General features: G+C 42.9%; 1 protein-coding gene across 5 annotated transcripts in view; it reads left to right on the forward strand.

Moving 5' to 3' along the window:
- The first annotated feature begins 5919 nt into the window (after positions 1-5919).
- LOC115472924 (inter-alpha-trypsin inhibitor heavy chain H3-like) overlaps positions 5920-20921 on the forward strand; it is a 111076-nt gene continuing 96074 nt past the window's right edge. The window contains exons 1-3 of one of the 5 annotated variants that reach the window (XM_030207446.1): positions 5920-6055; positions 12317-12451; positions 20857-20874. In XM_030207446.1, the coding sequence (XP_030063306.1) occupies positions 6032-6055; positions 12317-12451; positions 20857-20874 (177 nt within the window). In that variant the 5' untranslated portion in view covers positions 5920-6031. Of the gene's footprint in view, positions 6056-8683; positions 9026-10057; positions 10147-10855; positions 11016-11161; positions 11198-12316; positions 12452-20856; positions 20875-20921 lie in introns of those variants that run through there. The other 4 variants (XM_030207449.1, XM_030207447.1, XM_030207450.1 and 1 more) reach the window with 4 other exon arrangements.

Here is a 20921-nt window from a genome sequence, read left to right on the forward strand (position 1 = left end):
TCTAATTCACCATCCACTGTATATACTGAACTTTTTATTTTTCCAACTCCTTCTATTAAATTAGAGAGGAAAAAGACTTCAGATACTTGATAACTCAACTACTAGTTTAGTAGCGGATATCGTACTGTTCAGTGTTTGTAATTGAAAATAAATTTTCTTTATTCAAACTTCCTGGCGAGCATCCTCATAAGCCTCAAAAAACCTCCCACTCTAACCAATGTTTTTGCTTTTTTTTCAATTTTGTATATTTTTTACAACAGGTTTCAGCACTTATCTTATGCGCTTAGGACTACCGGGTAACGCCCGACAGCGAGCTCCTGTTTCGCGGATTGCTTCTTAAGGAGCAGTTCCCTTCGTCTTTATCATTCTGAAAATCACAATCATAAAAGGAGTTAGCCTTTAAAGAAGTTTCTACTCTTTTCTCTACTTTGTTTTCGCTCGTTATTTACCTTTCTGTCTTGTTTTCTTCCTTCATCTATGCTGTGCGGTGTTTTAAAAGATGGCGGCTTTTATAAAATCTGTAGACGCCTTGTATGAGCTAATCAAGTAGGGACGACCCCAGTCATTAAAGGGGTCGTACCTTCTATTTATATACAGTGGATGATCTACAGAAAGATGCAGTTTATAGATTAGCGCATAGGCTGGGGGAACACACGTACATTTAGGTGTGGCCTGGTGTAAATGCCCACGCCTAAGTGTACTTATGTTCCCCTAAATTTTATAATAATGGGCATGTTTGATTGATGCCCCTGACACGCCTACACTCCTCTCATGGCCGCACCCCCTTTTCAGTTACGCGTGCTGGAATTTACGCACACCTTTTTTTAGAATATGCCTAAAAAGAAGCATGCATTAATTGCAATTATTGCCAAATACTGATGATAACTGGTTGCTATTGGCCAATTATCACAACAAATTGGCTTGTTACTTAATAGAGTAGCATGCGTAAATTGGCCACGCACACAATTTAACACAAGCTACTCACTGCGCCTTATATAGAATCTGGCCCTAAATGCTAATAGGTGGCACACTAAAGCTTTAGTAAAAGGGTCCTTAAGTTACGTGCATGATCCTGAAAATCAGCATTAGCTACCTAACATTTTTGACCAACTCTAACTCTGTTCCCTTAGTCACCTAGGCCAGGGCCAATATTCAGACCCCTGGAGGCAGCCCGGCTAACTCCCACAGTCAGCGGCGAACCTGGAAAATCAATGCCGGGCTGTATCTGATGACTGGCATTGAATTTCTTTTTTTTTTTTTGCCGCTATAAGTCAATGTTCATCGGCTGACTAGCTAAAATAGAGCAGCCAACGATAGACCTGCTATTTGTGCGGGTGTATCTGGTCACTAAACTTATCAGGTAAGCCGATGAATATTGACACTAATCCACTGTGGCGCGTGACATAGTTGGTGACTGGGCTAGCTGCTAAGTGCTAATATTCAACCGAGATAGCTGGCTACCTCACACTTAATATTAGCATTTAGCTAGCTTAAGACTATTTAACTGGCCTGGAGCCGTTCCTGGCCAGTTACATAGTGTTGAATATCAGGTGCCTACTTTTTATACAGCGAACTTTTGATGCTACATGAAAAATACATGCCTAAGTTTAGCTGCTCAGCCCTACTCATTTTTTAAAAAGTATCAATATAGGCATATGACTTCTTATGGCGCCTATGTATTTAATTGTAATAATGAGGGTAAGTGTATAATAGGGCACCTACTGTAATTGCTGGTAATGGCATCTATTTAGGCCTCTTCTATATAGAAAAGTAGGTGTCCACTTTACAGAATACGTGTGCAAGTGGCAGAGAATGCATGTACATTTAGCTGCAACCACTGGTGTAAATGTCTGCAATTAGATGTAGAGCAAAAAACAAGGCGTGGGAACTAGATCAGGCTCTTCAAAAACAGACTCAGGACTCCCAATGTAAAATTAAAAGCTGTCTGTTCAAGGTTTATTATTTATTTTTAAACCTTAAATAAACAGCTTTTAATTTTGTATTGGGAGTCCTGAGTCTGTTTTTGAAGAGCCTGATCCAGTTTCCACTCCTTGTTTTTTTTGGCTTTGTTTCATTCCGTGGGACTTTTGTGTTCTTTCCACTTTTTGTGGTATTTGTTTGCAATTAGATATATGCAGATAAATTATAGTATTCTATAATTTATGCACATGCACATGCATGTATGCTCTGCCCAAACGCTGGAAGAGAGGAGGGAGAGAGGAGGCATGATAGAGACGTTTAAATATCTCAAGGGCATTTATGTACAGGAAGTGAGCCTTTTTCAAAGGAAGGAGAGCTCTGGAATGAGGGGGCATATGACAAAGTTAAGAGGGAATAGGCTTAGGAGTAACCTAAGGAAGTATTATTTCACAGAAAGGATGGTGGAGGCGTGGAATGGCCCCCCGGTGGAGGTGATGGAGTCGAGGACTGTTCCAGAATTTTAAAATGCATAGGATAAGCACATGGGATCGCTTAGGAACAGGAAGAATTAGGGGTTACAGAGGATGGGCAGACTGGATGGGTCACATAGCCTTTATCTGCCGTCATGTTTCTATGTTACTATGTGCATACTCTCTGGCAAAGCATGTGCCACCAAAGCATGGCGTGTACTTTTCTGTTAATTGATATTCTATAAGAGGCTGCTTATACACATAAGTAACCAGAATACCACCATTTAGGGCACCTTCAATGAGCTAATGTGTTACTGCACTTTACTAAATACACCTACAGGCCTTGAAATGTGACCTCATAGTTGTGAATGAGTTTATTGAAAGTTTCAAGTTTATTGAAAATGTACTATCCTGACCTATTTATTTATTTCAAAAAATGTATATCCCGCTTTAAATCAAAGCGGGTAACAATAAAAACATACATGATATAAAAAGACCACCAACAATAACATTTCATACAGTCAATACATCATTAGTTTATAGACTTGTAGAGAGAGCTGTTGAGACAAATCAATCCCTAATCATTCATTTATGCTTTCACAAAATAAAAAGACTTCAACAATTTTTTAAATTTCTGAAAATCAGCACAAAGTCTTAAACTGCCTGGCAGACAGTTCCACAAACAAGCTCCAGCTATCGAAAACACACAATTTTTTGGTTCAGACAGATGGCAAACATATAGTTGCAGTTGTTTCTTCACCATAGAACATAATTCTCATTGCGGTTCATACATGAATAAAGAATCCACAAAATATTGTGGAACTTTACTATATATACGTTGATGTATCAAAGTCAGAATCTTATGTTGTACATGAAATCTCACTGGTAACCAATGTAAGCATTTCAAAGTGGAAGAGATACGGTCAAACCTCTTTACTCCTTCAATCAAATGTGCTGGTGCATTCTAAACAATTTGTAAAGCTTGAATTTTAGTCGTGTTCAAACCTAAGTAAAGGGAATTACAAAAATCCAATCGCAAAAGTATCAGATGTTGCACTACTATATGAAAATCATATGCTGGTATCATTCCTTTTAGTTTACTCAATACTCATAATTGAACCCCCCCCCCCCCCCCAATAGAAATCACATGATCTATTATGCTTGCATATTCAATTCACAGTCCAACATTACACCCAAATTTTGAATGACAGACTTCATGTGTATATCCGTACCTTGATATCTTAAAACTGTAGGTAATGAAGGATCAAGATGCTGCCAACATACATGAATTCATTCTTCAAAAAATTCAGTGACAAATCATGAAATTGCACCCAAGTCGAGATAGCATCCATATAAATACTAAACATGTCTTTCAATCACTCAAGATTCTCCGGTATTGGAAAGGAAAACTGGATATCATCAGCATACATCCAAAATGACACATTCAACTGTTCAAAAACTTTGCCCAAAGATGTTGTAGTACACATTTTTCAATCAATTTTGCCAAAAATGGCAATATTGAAATCAGTGTATAACATTTTGGATCATTTATATCCCTTACACATTTTTTAAATAAAGGCTTTACTGTCACTACTTTCAGATCATCTGGTATCTATCCCTCAATTAGTGACTTATTAACAATCCCAGGGCCCTGTTTACTAAGCCACGCTGTAGGCGTGCTAAGTTTTTAGCATGAGCTAAAATTAGCATACACTAACAATAGAGACACCCATTATATTCCGATGGGTGTCTCTAACATTAGTGCATGCTAGTTTTTAGCACACGCTAAAATGTTTGCATGCGTACAGTGTGGCTTAGTAAACAGGACCCCAAGTCAAGGATGATACCAGCATCGCTGACATAGAATGAAACACAACTGATGAACAGGGGTCAGAAACTGACCTAGTAGGGGTTAAATGTTTAACCAATTTTTCTATTTCAAAATTTGTCACCATAGTAAATCCATCCCAGAGATAATTAGATCCACAGAACTGAGAATCATAATCCAAAATAATATCTTGAAAATCTGTGTCATACAATTTTGTAAACAATCAAACACCATATATATGTGCCATCAAACTTTCATGAGTCTTTTCATTATTCTTACCATCCACCAAAAAGTTCACTACATGAAATAACTTCTTTGGCTAATTTAAAGCCAAAGTAATCTTATCCTGATAGTACTTGTTCCTAGTTTGTTCACAAAGAGTCTTATATTCATTCAATTTCAACAGATAAGATTTAAAATCATCACTATCTTACATTCCCACTTTGGACATGACAGGTCAGAGCTGATATTCAGTGGCACTGCCCATTTAAATGCCACTGAATATTGGCAGTTGGGTGACCTCAAGTGCTTTAAGTGGGCAGAAGTCTCTTTGAATATTGGACGGAGGAGTCTTAAACATGTGTATTCCAAAAACAGCACAAATCAGATGCAAGAGCTCTCTTGAGAGTATGGCATTGGTTTCTGTATGAGTTCAATGTGATTTTATTATTTTATGAAGGTTTTTATGATTTAATTCATGTTTATATAATTGGGGGTATATATGAATAGAACCTGAGAGCTAAAGTAGTGAATAAAATCTGCAATTACATATGGTCTGCTCTTCTTCACTACCCACATTGAATCTTGCAAAACCATCTGCCTTGTTGTTTTATCGGTTATAGAATACTAGCCTAAGTCCACAGTTTCATGCCTAACATCATGTCAAAGCCTGGTGTAAGTGCTTATACCTAACTGTTGGCAGTTAGACATGTAACTCCTAGTATTTTATAACCTGAATGCCTAAATCCTAGGCACACCCCGACCCACCCATGACCCTCCTTTGTCGACACTCCTGCACGATAGAATTTGTACACACAACTTCTAGAATAGTGATTAAGGGCAGTCGCATAAGCAACTGCAAATTGAAGCCAATTGACACAGATTAAAGCCAATTATTAAATTAAGCTGTGCACATATCTGACCTTATTTTATAAATGACGCACACAAATTTGCGCTAAGCCTAAATTTGGGTGTCCAAGTTTATAGAATTTGCGGGATACTGCCAAAGCAGTCACCAGCTAATTTGTACTTCCCTTCTATCCCTTTCACAATGTCATTATGAATACGTCTCGGTATGTAGATTCAAATCCTGCCCTGGGTTACTGGGTTCAGTTGTAGTCTTAGTGAACCAGGCTGAAATGAATCATTCATTGTCTGGACTCCAAGTCCTCTGGCAAGGGCTCTGCTATACTAAACAGATGTAGAGAGACAGTGGGGTGGGGAGGGGGATGAATACTAACTACTAGTCCCTCTTTCGCTGTCACTAATGCAAGTGACTCCCTACGAAAAAGGTCAGATGTGACTTCAGTGGTGAATGCACACAGTGTGTCTATTTACAGACATAATGTTAATGACAGAATCCAATCCACATGCAATTCACAGTGAAAGCAATTGTACATCTTCCTCAATAAGACAGAAGGAGCAACAGTGTTTCTGGCTGTGGATAACACATATCCTCTCCAAACTCTGTACGACTGAGTAGGATAGTACAGTGGTGGGGCTGATGTCTCTGTCTTCCTGAGCTGATGTGATAAGAAACTAATGAACTCTAGCAGTTTCAACCCAGTTCCTGAGAAGGTGAAAGGTATTATTGATGTCTTGCAGCTTTGAAAGTGGGGTAAGGCTTAGCTCTTTATAATGATTTTTGAGGTGTGATGAGAAGTTAGGGGTTGGAACTTAAAGCTCTCTATTTTGGATTATGCTTTTGGTTTACCCATCTTGTAGGTTTATGGAGAAACAGTATAAACAAGACTAATAAATATAAAAAAAAATTAAGACAAGGCTTCCAGTTCTCTCAATAGTCAAAAATCAGTCCCCAACAATTGGAAGATATTTCTTTGTGTCCAAAACAAGATTCCCAAGGCATTTTTATCTATTCTTTAAAAAAAAAGTTAGATTTAGCAGGTCTTTATCAAATGGTATCAGTGTACCAAATGGTGGAATTCCCTGCTGAAATTTATCAGATGGGAACCTAATTTTTTTATATTCTGGAAATACCTTAAAACCTCTCTGTTTAAGCAATTTCTCATGGATGATCATAATTAATTTCAACCCCAAATTGTACAATTAATTCAATTTCTCAGTTCCATTCTAATTGTCATTATACATGGATGACTATAAATTGTTACTTTTTCGTGTCTACAATTCGTTTCCATATTACATTTTCAGGCTTATTTTCGAAAGAGAAGGACGCCCATCTTTCGATACAAATCGGAAGATGGGCATCCTTCTCACAGGGTTGCCCAAATCAGTATAATCGAAAGCTGATTTTGGGCGTCCCCAACTGCTTTCCATCGCGGGGACGACCAAAGTTCCTGGGGGTGTGTTGGAGGCATAGCGAAGGCAGGACTTGGGCGTGCCTAACACATGGGCGTACTCAACCCATAATGGAAAAAAGGGTGTCCCTGATGAGCATTTGGACGACTTTACCTGGTGCAGATTTTCTTACGACCAAGACACAAAAATGTGCCCGAACTGACCAGATGACCACAAGAGGGAATTGGGGATGACCTCCCCTTACTCACTAACCCCCTCCCACCGAAAAAAACAACTTTAAAAATATTTTGTGCCAGCCTCTATGCCAGCCTCAAATGTCATAGTCAGGTCCATCGCAGCAGTATGCAGGTTCCTGGAGCAGTTTTAGTGGGTGCAGTGCACTTCAGGCAGGTGGACCCAGGTCCACCCCCACTACCTGTTACATTTGTAGTGGTAAATGTGAGCCCTCCAAAACCCACCAGAAACCCACTGTACCCACATCTAGGTGCCCTCCTTCACTCGTAATGGCTATGATAGTGGTGTACAGTTGGGGGTAGTGGGTTTTGGGGGTCTCAGCACACAATGTAAGGGAGCTATGTACCTGGGAGCTTTTTCTGAAGTCCACTGCAGTGCCCCCTAGGGTGCCCGGTTGGTGTTCTGGCATGTCAGGGGGACCAGTGCACTACGAATGCTGGCTCCTCCCACGACTAAAGGGCTTGCATTTGGTCTTTTCTTAGATGGGCATCCTTAGTTTCCATTATCTCTGAAAATCAGAAATGACCAAGTCTAAGGATGACCATCTCTAGGGATGACCTAAATGTCAAGATTTGGGCGTCCTCGACCGTATTATCGAAATGAAAGATGGATGCCCATCTTGTTTCGATAATATGGGTTTCCCCACCCCTTCGACTTGGGCATCCCTTTCGATTATGCTCCTCATTGTGTTGTCAGCTCCAGATGAAGCTAACTTTAGTGAAACGGACGGCTCTATTGGACTATAGTACAATAAAATTTTGTTAAAGATAAGTTACATGATAAGTCTCAGTAACATTTAATATTTTAGATAGGCAGCTGTTAAGAGAATCACAGCACTCGTGGTTGCTTGAAATATGGTGATGTTTATTTAACACTGTAAAAGCGAGTTTTTATATTACGAGTTACATCACATTTTGAAATATAAAAAAAATATAAAGAGGGTTTTTGTGACCAGTGATGACGGTAACCTTGTAAGGTTCTTCCACATTTTCCTCATAGGAGATATGAGAGCCACTGAGGTCTTTTCCCGCTTGAAAAAAAAAAGAACAAAATTTGGTGTATAATGTTACATTTTGCACAATTATTCTCTCTCGCTACAGGACTTTAACGGTATTGGTAGTATATACAGGGTTTGAATCCATAATTCCATCTATTAAGTTAGTAGTATTTCAATTCCTACTTGTACAACCTTTCTTAAATCTACCTCCACATGAAATAAAAGTCGAGTTTACAGCTCATGTCCTATTTCCACATCTGGGAATCTAAAATAGAGGATTAGAATAGACTTGTTAACCGGACAAAATCAACAATGATAATGGGAAAAAATGGGACTCCTTTATTACAAATTACTCAAAACATAAAAGTTGCACATTCAATAATATCCTGATGTGACCATATTTTGATGCATCAGGGGTACCTTAAGTGTCAAAAAAAGCAAATGCACATCCAAATATAATGGAAATCTGAAAAACAAAGGATAATGGACATAGAAAACTGACCTGTCTATAGAAGACAGTTCAGAGAAATCCCTTGTCCATCTATAAACATGAAGTCAAACAAAGTGCAAAGAATAATTAAACCTGAGGAAATCATAATAATAAAAGAAAAAGACAAGAATAAAATGCAAGAAACCAACACTAGGGGGTGTTCTGTGCTCATACTAAACAGTCAATTAAACCTGCAGCCCAGCATCCATAAGGAAGATTTCTTTCCCTTGAAATCCAACTGTTTATTGCAAGAATAAGTATAAACAATTCATTTACTGCGTGCAGAAGCTGAAACTAGTTTTTCTGCCCCAGATCAAGGGTCTTTGAAATGGATACTGAACAGTTGCTGTCCTGCTGACAATACTGCAGAGAGGTGGATTTGGGGTGTCAGAAACATGGATGTTTGATTTATTGCAGAGAAGGACTTATGTGGAGAATAAAGTTAGAAATTTGAGCATAAAGAGGATTGGAAAAAGAGAGTTAACTTTCCAAGAGAGGAGAGCATTGCTAAATGCTCTGAGCCAAAACGGAGACTTCTGCACTTCAGGGAGGTGGGAGCAAGTAGAAGGCTCGAAAGGCTAGAAGGCAAGGTAAAGAACTGATTGAGTGCTTGAGACTAGAGAATGACATAGGGATGGGGACCCGCAGTAACTGCGAGGACCTGGCGGGGACATAGCCTGAGGGGACGGGGCGGGGATAGAGTCTGAGGGGATGGGGCGGGGATGGGGACAGAGCCCATGGGGACAAGGACAATCTTTGTCCTCATGTCATTCTCTACTTTGAAACCTGTTAATGAATTGGAGCACTATGAATGTTTGAGTGATGCAGATGAAGATATTTAGATTTTTTGGAAAAACAAGCAAACATGCTGGCCACAACTGGCAAAATTTGCATGGGGATCCTGTACATTCCTGCTACCAGCACATCTTCTGAGAAGGCATCTTCTATTGCAGGAAGGACTGTGGAAGACAGGAGAGCTAGACTAAATCCAGAAATTAAAAATCAAAACAGTGCTTCACAGGCCATATTTCTCTCCCACTAGGGCATACAGAATGGGTTGTATTTTGTACCCCTGGACACTTTAACAGGGTAGATTAGGATTCCTTGGGGTAAAAGAAGTCAGCTATTGTTGGGATTGGAAGGGTAGAGGGTGGTGGTGGTTGTGTGTGTGTGTGTGTGGGGGGGGGGGGGTTATTATAGTTGCTCATTGTTATTTTTGTTTTCTATTTGTGATATATTTATGATTTATAAACAACAGTCGGGGAGCATTTTGGTCCTTTCTAAACTTTAATAAAAAGATTTAAATATAAAATCATAAGTGTTTGAGGCTTCTGCAGATGAACACAGAGTCCGCAGGGATAGGGCAGTGATGGGGACAGAACTTGCGGGGACGGGGCGGGGATGGAGACACAACCTGCGGGGATGGGGTGGGGGTGGAGACAGAACCCACGGGGATGAGTCGGGGATGGTCACATGCGTACCACTAAAGGCATTGAAGCAAGTATTTGCCTGGGCTTCAGTGATTGGAGGGAGAGGGTCACATGCAGGAGCTTAGCTGACCTATGACAGCTAGCCTAGGAAACATGTTGGAAGTAAAATATAAGACAATGCAGAACATATAGCTGTGGAGACACTGTCCAAGAGCCTAGGATGAAAAAAAAAAAAGGAAACTTAAAATGAACAATACATCAAGTAAGCAACTAAAATGCAAGTAAGAACAGATAAACAAATGTGAATATAAAGATATGTAAAAAAACAGGGAATCTTTTGAATTCACAAATATTAGTTTGTATACCTCCCTTTCATACCATGAGTTTACATGTTTTTGTTTCTATTTATACTACTTTTTATTATATATGCTGTCTTTTATATATTCTACTATTATCTTCAGATAGCACAGAAATATTCTGCAAAAGTGTTTGTTAGAAAGTAAGAAATGAACTGATACCATAGGATGCACTGGGAATCAGATCTGCTCTGCTTTTGAGAGAGTTAGAAACCAACAAACCAGAAATGGACAAATGTAATGGACATAAAATTACTCAGAACTACAGAGCAACCCCGTTTTCTACAGAGATTTCATTCCTTTTCCAATGGCAATGAAATGGAGAGAGAGGACCAAGAACCTCATTCCATACCATGGAAGTAGCTGGGAAGTTATCACATGACTTCTATGCCAAAGTTGAATTTAAGCCATATATTACATTTAATAAATAAATAAATAAATGCGTTCACATCCAAATTCCAAAGTAAAAATAGAGAATACTGTTGGCTGCCATCCAGAAGCTATTGAGCAACTGTAGAAAGAATTAAAAACAGGCAGTGTTTACAGCTCTCTACTCTACTACATGTAAATGTTTGGCAAAAAACATTTTGTGATAACTTGGTGGTCTGCAGTCTCTGTAAGAAACATAAGTTAAACATTTAGGAGGAAGGAAAGTAGATGATTATGGTAGACATTTTGTGAAAGTTGCAGGAACTGATTGGACTCTACAGCGTGTGGACTAATTCTGCACAGGATTAAAAATAGATGATTATATATGAGCTACTAAAGAATATCTGGGATATCACACATATGCTGTAAGTTTATAGTTCATCTGTTTTTTGAAAAATACAAGCAAATAATTTCTTGTCTAAACTGCAGAGTGGAGGAGTGGCCTAGTAGTTAGAGCACCGGTCTTGCAATCCAGAGGTGGCCAGTTCAAATCCCACTACTGCTCCTTGTGATCTTGGGCAAGTCACTTAACCCTCCATTGCCTCAGGTACAAACTTAGAGTGTGAGCTCTCCTGGGACAGAGAAATATCCAGAGTACCTGAAAGTAACTCACCTTGAGCCATAGGAGCCAACACTGTGGGTGCTTGAGTACCCCCAATATTGAGAAAATTCCTTGTATGTGTCCAGAGAAGTTATTTACATTGGGCTTAGCACCCCCAATAATTTTGAAAAGTTGGCTCCTATGCCTTGAGCTACTACTGAAAAAAGTGTGAGCAAAATCTAAGTAAATAAATAAATATATAATACATCCTCAACAAACAGACTCATTACACATATAGGGTCCTATTTAGGAAGGGATTTTAGATTTAACTAGTGTCTTTTTCAATAGTAGCTCAAAGTGAGTTTCATTCAGTTGCAGTAAATATTTCTTTGTCATATTTCTCTGTTTCATAATACTTCTCTCAGGCATTTTACAGCAGTTTAAGTCTGTACATTGATTTCTTATAGGGTAGCTTTTTGAAAATCGTACTGAGTTTTTTTGTGTGGTTTTTTTTTGTCTTCTTTATCTGTTAATTTGATTATGCATGCATATTTGTAATCTGCCTAGGAAGATAGGTGAAAAATAAATGTAATAAATAAATAACTACATTAGGATCTTGGGGGCCATTTTACTAAGCCGCGTAGGCGCATACGCATATCCTACATGCGTCAATTTTGAACTACCACCCAGCTACCACATGGGCAGGGCGGTAATTTCATTTTTTACACACATCCAATAAGCACACCGGAAATTTTCTGGCGTGCGACGCTAACTGGGTGGTAATCAGCATTGTACGCATGTAGCCATCACCGCCCGGTTAACACATGAGACCTTACTGCTAGGTCAATGGGTTACAGTAAGGTCTCAGGCCCAAAGTGGATGCATGCCAATTTTTATTTTTCCGCACGTCCATTTGTGATCAGAACAAATAGGCCTTGTTTGCAGGCATGTTGAAAAATGGACCTGCGCGCATCCAATACATACGTCTACACCAGTGCAGGCCATTTTTTTGGCGCACCTTAGTAAAAGGACCCTTGATTTGCTGTTGCTAATGTGAATATGGAGATCAGAAATCCCAGTTTCCCTCTGCTTACTTACCACTGCATTTTGTTTGCACACTACCAGGATTATCCTGCGCTTCTGTCTGTTCAGTTGATGATGGGGCAGTTTTTCAAGATCATGGAGCTGACGATTCTCCTGCTTTTGTGTCCAGCACTGGTACCTGCTGACTTCCTGATTTCAGATTCTGGGAGGCTGGTGGTAAGATGACTTGTGTTAGCACACAAAACAGTATTTCTAAAAGACAAGAATCTTTTTCCTGTCATTTGAAACTATATGTTTCATTATTTTTTGGGCTTATGTAAGGGGTCCTTTTACAAAGGCACACTAGCGTTTTTAGCGTGCGCTGAGGCACCCATAGGAATATATGGGCTTCTCTAGCATTTAGCGTGTGCTTATTTTTAGCGTGTGCTAAAAATGCTAGTGCGTCTTTGTAAAAGGACCCCTAAGGTTGTGCTCTGTAATTCCTTCAAACTTCTGGGTAAAGCCATATCAAAAACTATAGGGGTCAATATTGAAAATGATTTAATAGGGAAGAAGAGGCTCCGGCCCAGCTAAATCACATTCAGTAGATGATATTCAACAGCACTTACCCAGATAGTACCACTGAATATCCCCTCTGATCATCGTGGCACTGTCCAGGTGCTGCAGAAGTGGTCCGGGGATGGAATCAGGGCAGAGCCAGGAGTTATCTGGGTATCATTGATGTTCAGTGCCAGTGCACAGAAAGCAGCCCTATCTTTGCCTTGTTAAGGACCCCTTTTACAAAGTGGTGGTAAGCCCAATGTGGCTTATCACTCACTAAACAGGAAGTACTGCCAGGCTAGCCCAGCAGCCCAGCAGTGCTTCCCACACCCAGTGTGCCATCAAATCTGGCACTACAAAAATATATTTATTTTTGTAGCCCCGGGGTGTACCCAGTGGTAATTGGGTAGTGCCACATGCTGCCCAGTTACCACTGGATTAGTATGGGGGGCCCTTACTGCCGCCTCAATGGGTGGTGGTAAGGGCTCCTTCCCTGAAATGGCCACGCGGCAAGTGCTTTACATGCCGCAAGGCCATTTCCGGCACAAAAGAAAGACTACCCTTTTACCAGCTGTGGTAAAAAGGGGCCTCGGTGTGTATGAAATGCACACAGTGATGCCAGCGCAGGCCCCCTTTTGCTGCAGCTTGGTAAAATGGGCCCTAAGATACCCAGTGTCACGTCTGTGGTCGTGACCCCTCACAGCCTCTCCCTGATTTCTGGGGTTCAGCTTCTGAGCTGGCTTCTGCCTATCCTTTCTGGAGTAGTTCTGTCTTTGGGAAGATCTGTTTCGGTTTCCTATCTCTGGCAGCCGTCATCTGGGTTGGATCAATGGCGGCAGCCATCTTGGATGGCTCAAGAGTCGTAGCCATCTTGGATAGCTCAAGGGGTACAGCCATCTTGGATAGATCATATCATAGGAAGCCATCTTGGAGTAACAAGACAGGAAGGAAGCCCATATTTGGTCCTTAGAGATCTCCTGTGGGAATAGCCTCCATAGTTACTCAGATTTGCTGCAGCTGCACCTCAGGTGTGGATGGGCTTTATTAATCACCTAGAGACTGCAGTCAGTTGCCTTTGCATTGCGTCTTAGGCCCTGGTACGTGGGTGCTTGTGCACTTCTGCCTGAGAGACCTTGTCTGATCCTGATTCTGTGTTTGCTGGTTTCTTGCCTTTTGAACCCTGCCTGTTACTGGACTATTCTTCTGCTTGCCGCCTGCCTTGACCCGGAGTGTTACTGGACTATTCTTCTGCTTGCCGCCTGCCTAGACCCGGAGTGTCACTGGAATATTCTTCTGCTTGCCGCCTGCCTAGACCCGGAGTGTTACTGGACTATTCTTTTGCTTGCTGCCTGCCTTTTGAACCTTTACCTGGACCTGGACTTTGTTTTGCTTGCCGCCTGCCTTTTGAACCTTTGCCTGGACCTGGACTCTGTTTTGCTTGCCGCCTGCCTTTTGAACCTTTGCCTGGACCTGTCTTCTGCTTGCTGGCTGACTGCCAGAGACCTAGCCTGGATTTACTGGTACGTCTGTTCTGCCTTGCTTCTGGTGTGGGGTGGTTTTGCTTGCCACTGCTGCTCCTCGGCAGTGGCCCAAGGGCTCACAAACCCAGTTCCTGTTTAGTGAACATGACACCCAGACACGGCACTGAATATCAACTGGATAATTTCTGGCAGTCGCAAAAAACCCAAGATATTCAATGAGTGTCTGGGTCTAATTTAGCCAGTGAAGGTCAACATTTTTAAAATGTTGACCACTGCCAACAAAATATTGACCCAACAGTCATTGGATCTGAATGATCCGTGGTGGTTCTGACATCATAAACATAAGATACATAGTAGAAAGCAATCAGATCTGATTCCATATGATGGGGACAGTGAATTCCAGTCCTTGAATGCTCTTCTGTGTTTCCTCAACACCCTGGAACAGCCATCTTCAAAGCACTGTAATAAAATTGTCTCAAATGGTGGGGATTGTAAACATTGGTTCTCAGATGTCACCGAGAGGTCTGGTTTTCAGAATTTTCACAATGAATATTCAGGTGATCTATTTGCATGCTTTCCATCTAAGAGCCTGTCAGTTTGACTGTTGGTGGCATTTCAGGACCTAATAGTGCCATCCTAGCCACATCAGTTAATTTATTACATTGTTTTGAAGATGGCCGTCTCTAGGGGCCATGGGAATTGCAGAGGAGCAATTCAAAGAATTTGAAAACTAATGTGAGTCAGTATTTGTCCACTGTGAATTTAGAGGAGAATCTCAAGAAGTGATTCATCAGACTGTCAACTTCCCCAGCGTGAGCCCCAGTCTTTCTCCTGCCTGAGGACAGTTCCCCTCAGTCATATCTTAAAATTTATTTATTTATTTAAAGAAATTTTATATACTGCCTTTCAAAAAATATATCAAGGCAGTTATTAGGTGCTCAGTGATGTGACTATACAGAACTGGTGTCTGCTCTTGCTCTGTATAGCGTTTTTAGATAAATCATTTGAAATAGACTTGAATGGGTAAATAGTTAAACCTAGTGAAAACGTATTTTTATAAATAAGAAGAAGCGCATTAAAAAATACAAGGAAGGGCAGGGCCGTGCCTAGGGTCTCTGGTGCCCCCCCCCCCCCCCCCCCCCGGTCTAGTATAAAATGCCAAATAAATAAATAAATAAATAAATATAAACTTTTAACGTTGAGAACCTGATTATCAAAGTGCACATATTCCAAACACTACAATGAAAATAAAATGATTTTTTCTACCTTTGTTGTCTGGTGACTTTGTTTTTCTGATCATGCTGGCCCAGTACCTGATTCTGCTGCTATCTGTCCTCTTAATTCCATTTCCAGGTCTTCCTTTCCATTTATTTCTTTACTTTCCTCCTTTCTTGCCTTACATTGGTAAGTAAAAGCTGGGTCCTCTGCAGACTTGATTGTCCAGTGGATCCAGCTTCTGCCTATTTTCTCCATCCATGTGCAGGTTTTCTCCCTTTTCCCTCATCTCATCTGCTTCCTCTCTCTTCCCTCCCCTCCATCCATGTTGATCATTTCTTCTCTCTCCCTTCCCCTCCATCCATCTGCATCGCCTTCCTCTGTCTTCCTTCCCCTCCATCCATGTTCAGAATTTCTCCCCTTCATCCATGTGCATCTCCTTCCTGTCTTCCCTCCCCTCCATCCATGTCCAGCAACCCTCCTCTCCCACCTGCCTTCCCCTCCATCCACCCATGTCCAGCACCTTCCCTCTTTCTCTCCTACCCTTCCATCCAGTGTCATCCCTCTTTCTCTCTCCATCCTTCCACCCATTACCCTCTCCCAATCCTTCCGTCCATTGTCTCCCTCTATCTCCCCTTCCTTCTAGACAGTTCTCTTTCTCGACCCTTTTCCATTCAGCATGTCCTCTCTCTCCCCATCCTTCCAGTGTCTTTCCTCTTTCCCTCCCTACCAGCGTCTTCCCTCATTCTGACCCCTCCTTCCAGCATTTTTCCTTTCTCCCTCCTTTCATCCAGCCTTTCTCAGTCTGACAGCTAGGGTCTCCCCCAGTTTCTCCCCAGCAGCTTCTCTCTCTCTCCTACCCATGTCCCCTCTTTCCACTCATCTCTCTCTCTCTCTGTACCCCCTTCCATCCAGCATCTTCTCTCTAGCTCTTCCCTGCTCTTTTCCATGTCCCTGGCTCTCCCCTGTTCTTTTCCATGCCCCCTCTTTCTCTCCCCATCTCTTTCTGGCTCTCCCCTGCTTTTTTTTCCATGTCCCTGGCTCTCTCCTGCTTTTTTCCATGTCCCTGGCTCTCCCCTGCTCTTTTCCATGTCCTCTCTTTCTCTCCCTCTCTCTCTCCTCCTACCGTTTCCAGCCACGTTCTCTTCTCTCCCTCCGGGCCTCTTTACAGTTCCAGTTACCCAGTTCCAGGCTGGAAATTTTGGGACAGTCCTGCATTTCTGCCCATTCTATGCTGTTGCATTATGGGACTCGAAGCACTCAATGGGCACTACAAATCCCACACTGTTTTGGGATATAAGTTCAAAACCAGGATTGCCCCAAAATCTCCAGCCTGGAACTGAATAGCTTGGCATCTCTGCAGCTCTGCCCTTCCCTACCCTTCATGCCCCAACATCTGCCCTGCCCTTGCCTACCCCTTTCCCCATCCTTCCTTATAACTCAACATCAGTCCTGTCCTTCCCTTCCCCCATAGCTCAGCATCAGCTCTCCTACCTACTCATAGTTGGGAACAGTCCTGCCCTTCCCTCCCCCATAGTCTAACATCTCCTCTTCCCTTCTTACAGATGGACCCACACATCGGCGGTCCCTTATTTCTAATCTTTTTGCTATTGTTTTCAATAGCATTTACTATCATTGTGGGTTAAGTCTAGATAGCTTTCCCCCCCGCCCCCCCAGTCCAGCACCGCTGTTTCCCCCCTCTCTCTCCAACGCTTTGTTTTCCCCTTTTTCTCTCCCCCAAGTCCAGCGCCATTTTGTTTCCCCCCCCTCCTCTCTCTCTCCCCCCGTGTCCAGCGCCCCTTTTGTCACTCCTCCCTCCACGGACCGTCAAACCTTACCTTAGCAACGACGAAAGCACACTGCCCACATCCTTCCCTCGCTCCTCCGAGTCCTGCTCTCGCTCACACACTTCCTGTTTGCGCGAGGGTGGGACTCGTGAGTGACGAAAGCAGAGGGAAGGATCCGACGCCGGCTGGGCTCAAATCAGCTTCTTATTGCTGCAACAAAGAGAAAACTTGACAGTCGGGGCCCGGGGGTGGGAGGATGAGAGGGAGAACGGAACGTGGTTGGTGGTAGGCTTGGGAAGGGGCTGGGTCTCGGGAGGCGTGTTGCGCAACGGTAGGTGGGAGGAAAGGGAGGGGAGGAAGCACAAATTAAAAAAAAAATGTGCCTGCCTGCATTTTTTTTATTAATCCGTTTTTAGCCACTGCCTGGGGGAGGATATGCGAGGGGATGTTGGGTGGGCGGGCTCCAGCGCTGCTGTCAGGGTCCGGGAGCTGATGTAGGTGGCGGCGGTAAGCATGGCGCGGCGGCGCCCTCCAGAGGTCGGCGCCCCCCTGCCATGCTTACCTCGCTTACCGGGTTGGCACGGCCCTGAGGAAGGGGGAGGTTTTCTGACTATTGATGCGTAAAGTAGCAGCTATATAAAACAGTTCTGTCTTAAGTCTTTCCTGCACCCAATATAATTAGGACCCTGTTTACTAAGGTGCGCTAGCGTTTTTAGCGCGAGCTAAATGCTATAGACACCCATATATTCCTATGGGTGTCTCTAGCATTTAGTGTGCACTAAGTTTTAGTACATACTAAAAAAGCTAGCACGCCTGTAACGCAGCTTAGGCCCCAAATGTGTTAGGAGACAGACAGTTACGGGTTGCATACACAATACTTGTCTACTTGCCAATTAGAGTTGAGTTTAATTATTAAAGCAAAATACCATGCACAGATCAGTACTGCTCACTAATGCTGATACTCTCAAAAAACAAAAACAAGCAGTATCGTAGTGTCTACGAGGGAAAAGTCTCAACTGTCACGGCAACAATTTCAAGCTTTTAGTTGCACGTACAAAAAAGTCATCATCGACTTAAAAACCCCCGTGTAACATCTTTTATATATACACTAGTAAAAAAGGCCCGTTTCTGACAGGAATGAAACGGGCGCTAGCAAGGTTTTCCTCGGAGTGTGTATGTTTCAGAGAGTGTGTGTGTGAGAGTGACTGTGTGAGAGACAGAGAGAGTGAATGTGCGAGTGAATGTGTGTGAGAGAGTGAGACTGGGTGCGAGTGTGTCTGTGAGAGAGACTGTGTGTGAGTCTGAGAGTGTGTGCCAGGGGCCCTCCTCCTCCCTCCCAGGGTCCCCTCCCCCCCCCTGTGCCAGGTCCCCCCCCCCCCCCCCGTTCCAGGGTCCCCCTCCCCCCCCTCCATTCCAGGGTTTTTTACCCTTCCTCCCAGTGTCAGGGTCATTCCGTCCCCTCCCTCCCAGTTTCAGGGTGCGTCCCCTCCCTCCTTCCCCCTTCCATGTCCTGCCAATAGTCTTGTTCTTCTCCCCTGTATCCCCATCTCCTCTACTTCTCCTGCCCCTCCCCTCCCATAGTGAACCCAAACATTGGCAGGTTTTTCTCCAGAGGATCTGTTACCTAACCCAGTCTCCTGAACCATAGCCCCAACAGTGATTCCTCCCCCAACCCCTGCAGCATTCCATTCAGTCTTCCATACACACTCCTTGCCTTTCCATTCTACCATCAATAATCCCTGTTCATCTGCCCCCATTCATTCCATTGTGTGTGTGACTGCTACATTGCTCTTCCACTGCTGTCCTTGGGTGCCTTCAAATCCTGGATCGTCTGTCTGCTTCTGAATCGTCACTGCTACCTGATTTGCCTCCTCATTCTCTTTCCTGTGGTCAGTTTCTGTCATTTAGTGTCGAACCTCTGGGGTCTCACAGGTTCTCTGGAGAGAGGCACTGCCAGGCCTTCAATCTCAGCTTCCCTGACTGCTATGAAGGCCTGTTGAACAGTGTTTACGGTGCGCGTGCACTTCTGAGGCAGCTGAAGATCTGAATAACCCAACTTCTTTGTAATTGAGCACCTGTCGCGGTCCTCACCTGGTGCGCGTCTTGGCCGCTCCCCGCGTCCTGGCCGCTGCTTGGCGCCACCTCCGTGAAGGGGAGCATCAGCCATGCTGGCTGGGCCAATGCTCCGACACCACACTCCTTGCCGTGATTGTAACGCCGGCCATCATGGCGGCGCCGGTGCGTCGCTGTTGCCAGTGGTGCAGTTTGGAGTGGCAGGCATTTTGGCAGCGCCGGCGCTGCAAGGATAGCGCTTCTCTTCCAGGTGTGGGGCCCAGGAACTGTTGCCAAGCCTCCGATGCCCCGGATTGGCCACTTGCATCCTGGCTCCACCTCCTCATGACCCGTTCCTTCCCTACCTCTCGTTCCGTCGGAGGTTCCAGGCCTGTGAACGGTTGTGTTTGTCAGCGCCTGGGAGGGGGGGGGGGGTGATGCATGCACAGAACAGATTGTTAGGGTCCCTGCTCCCGATTCACCAACGAACCTGTTACATGTACGCAGTTCGGTCGTGACGTGATCACGGTCGACGCGAGGGCGTGTCCGAAAGACATGGTGAGTAGAGAGGCTTCACCACCATGAACTTACGAACCCTTTACGGAAGTGGGTGGAGTTTGGGGGCTTCATTTGAACATTGGGGTTGCGAATTATGTCCGGATGGTGCGTGGCTAGGGGCGTGGCTGAGGGCGGGTGTATGAGTGACAGTGAGAGTGAGTGGTGTTGACAGGCTACAACAGTACAGGGCTTCAGTGTTTCTCTGCCACACTGTGAGCTTCAGAATTGGAGGTGAGAATTATTTATATAGATATTTTTTTGTTTTTGATTATTCAATTTATACTTGCTTCATCTCAAATTACTGTAATAGTCTTTTAAATAAAGTTTCAATGCACAAATGCACTTATCTTGCGGCTTTACACTCCAGCTTGCTAGTTGATTCCAACGGTCCTGTTTCGGTAATCTTCCTCAGGGAACCATACAGCAAGACATCTGCATTAGCCAATAATAGATGTCTTGCTGTATGGTTCCCTGAGGAAGATTACTGAAACGGGACCATTGGAATCATCTAGCAAGCTGGAGTGTAAAGCCGCAAGATAAGTGCATTTGTGCATTGAAACTTTATTTAAAAGACTATTACAGTAATTTGAGATGAAGCGAGTATAAATTGAATAATCAAAACAAAAAAATATCTATATATAAAAGATGCTACACAGGGGTTTTTAAGTCGAAGATGACTTTTTTGTATGTGCAACTAAAAGCTTGAAATTGTTGCCATAACAGTTGAGACTTTTCCCTCGTAGACACTACGATACTGCTTGTTTTTGTTTTTTTAATTATTAAAGGCCATATTTTCCGTTTTGTGCACAGGAATAAGGCTACACTTTTGAATATGTAACATAACATATTTTTTAAAAAATGTAAATCGTCTTACAGTAGGACATCATCACAAAATACCGCGACAAGTTGGTAGCTAATTTGTTGCAACTGTAATGTGCCTCTGTCTTTATGCAGCAAACCCAATTAATGCCGTTTGGTTTATTTTCAGAGAAATATCAACAGAGAGGTATGTTGGATTTTTTCATTACCATGTTACTCTGTCTTTTATCTTTG

This window comes from Microcaecilia unicolor, chromosome 6 (assembly GCF_901765095.1).
Source record: "Microcaecilia unicolor chromosome 6, aMicUni1.1, whole genome shotgun sequence".
NCBI lineage: Eukaryota > Metazoa > Chordata > Amphibia > Gymnophiona > Siphonopidae > Microcaecilia > Microcaecilia unicolor.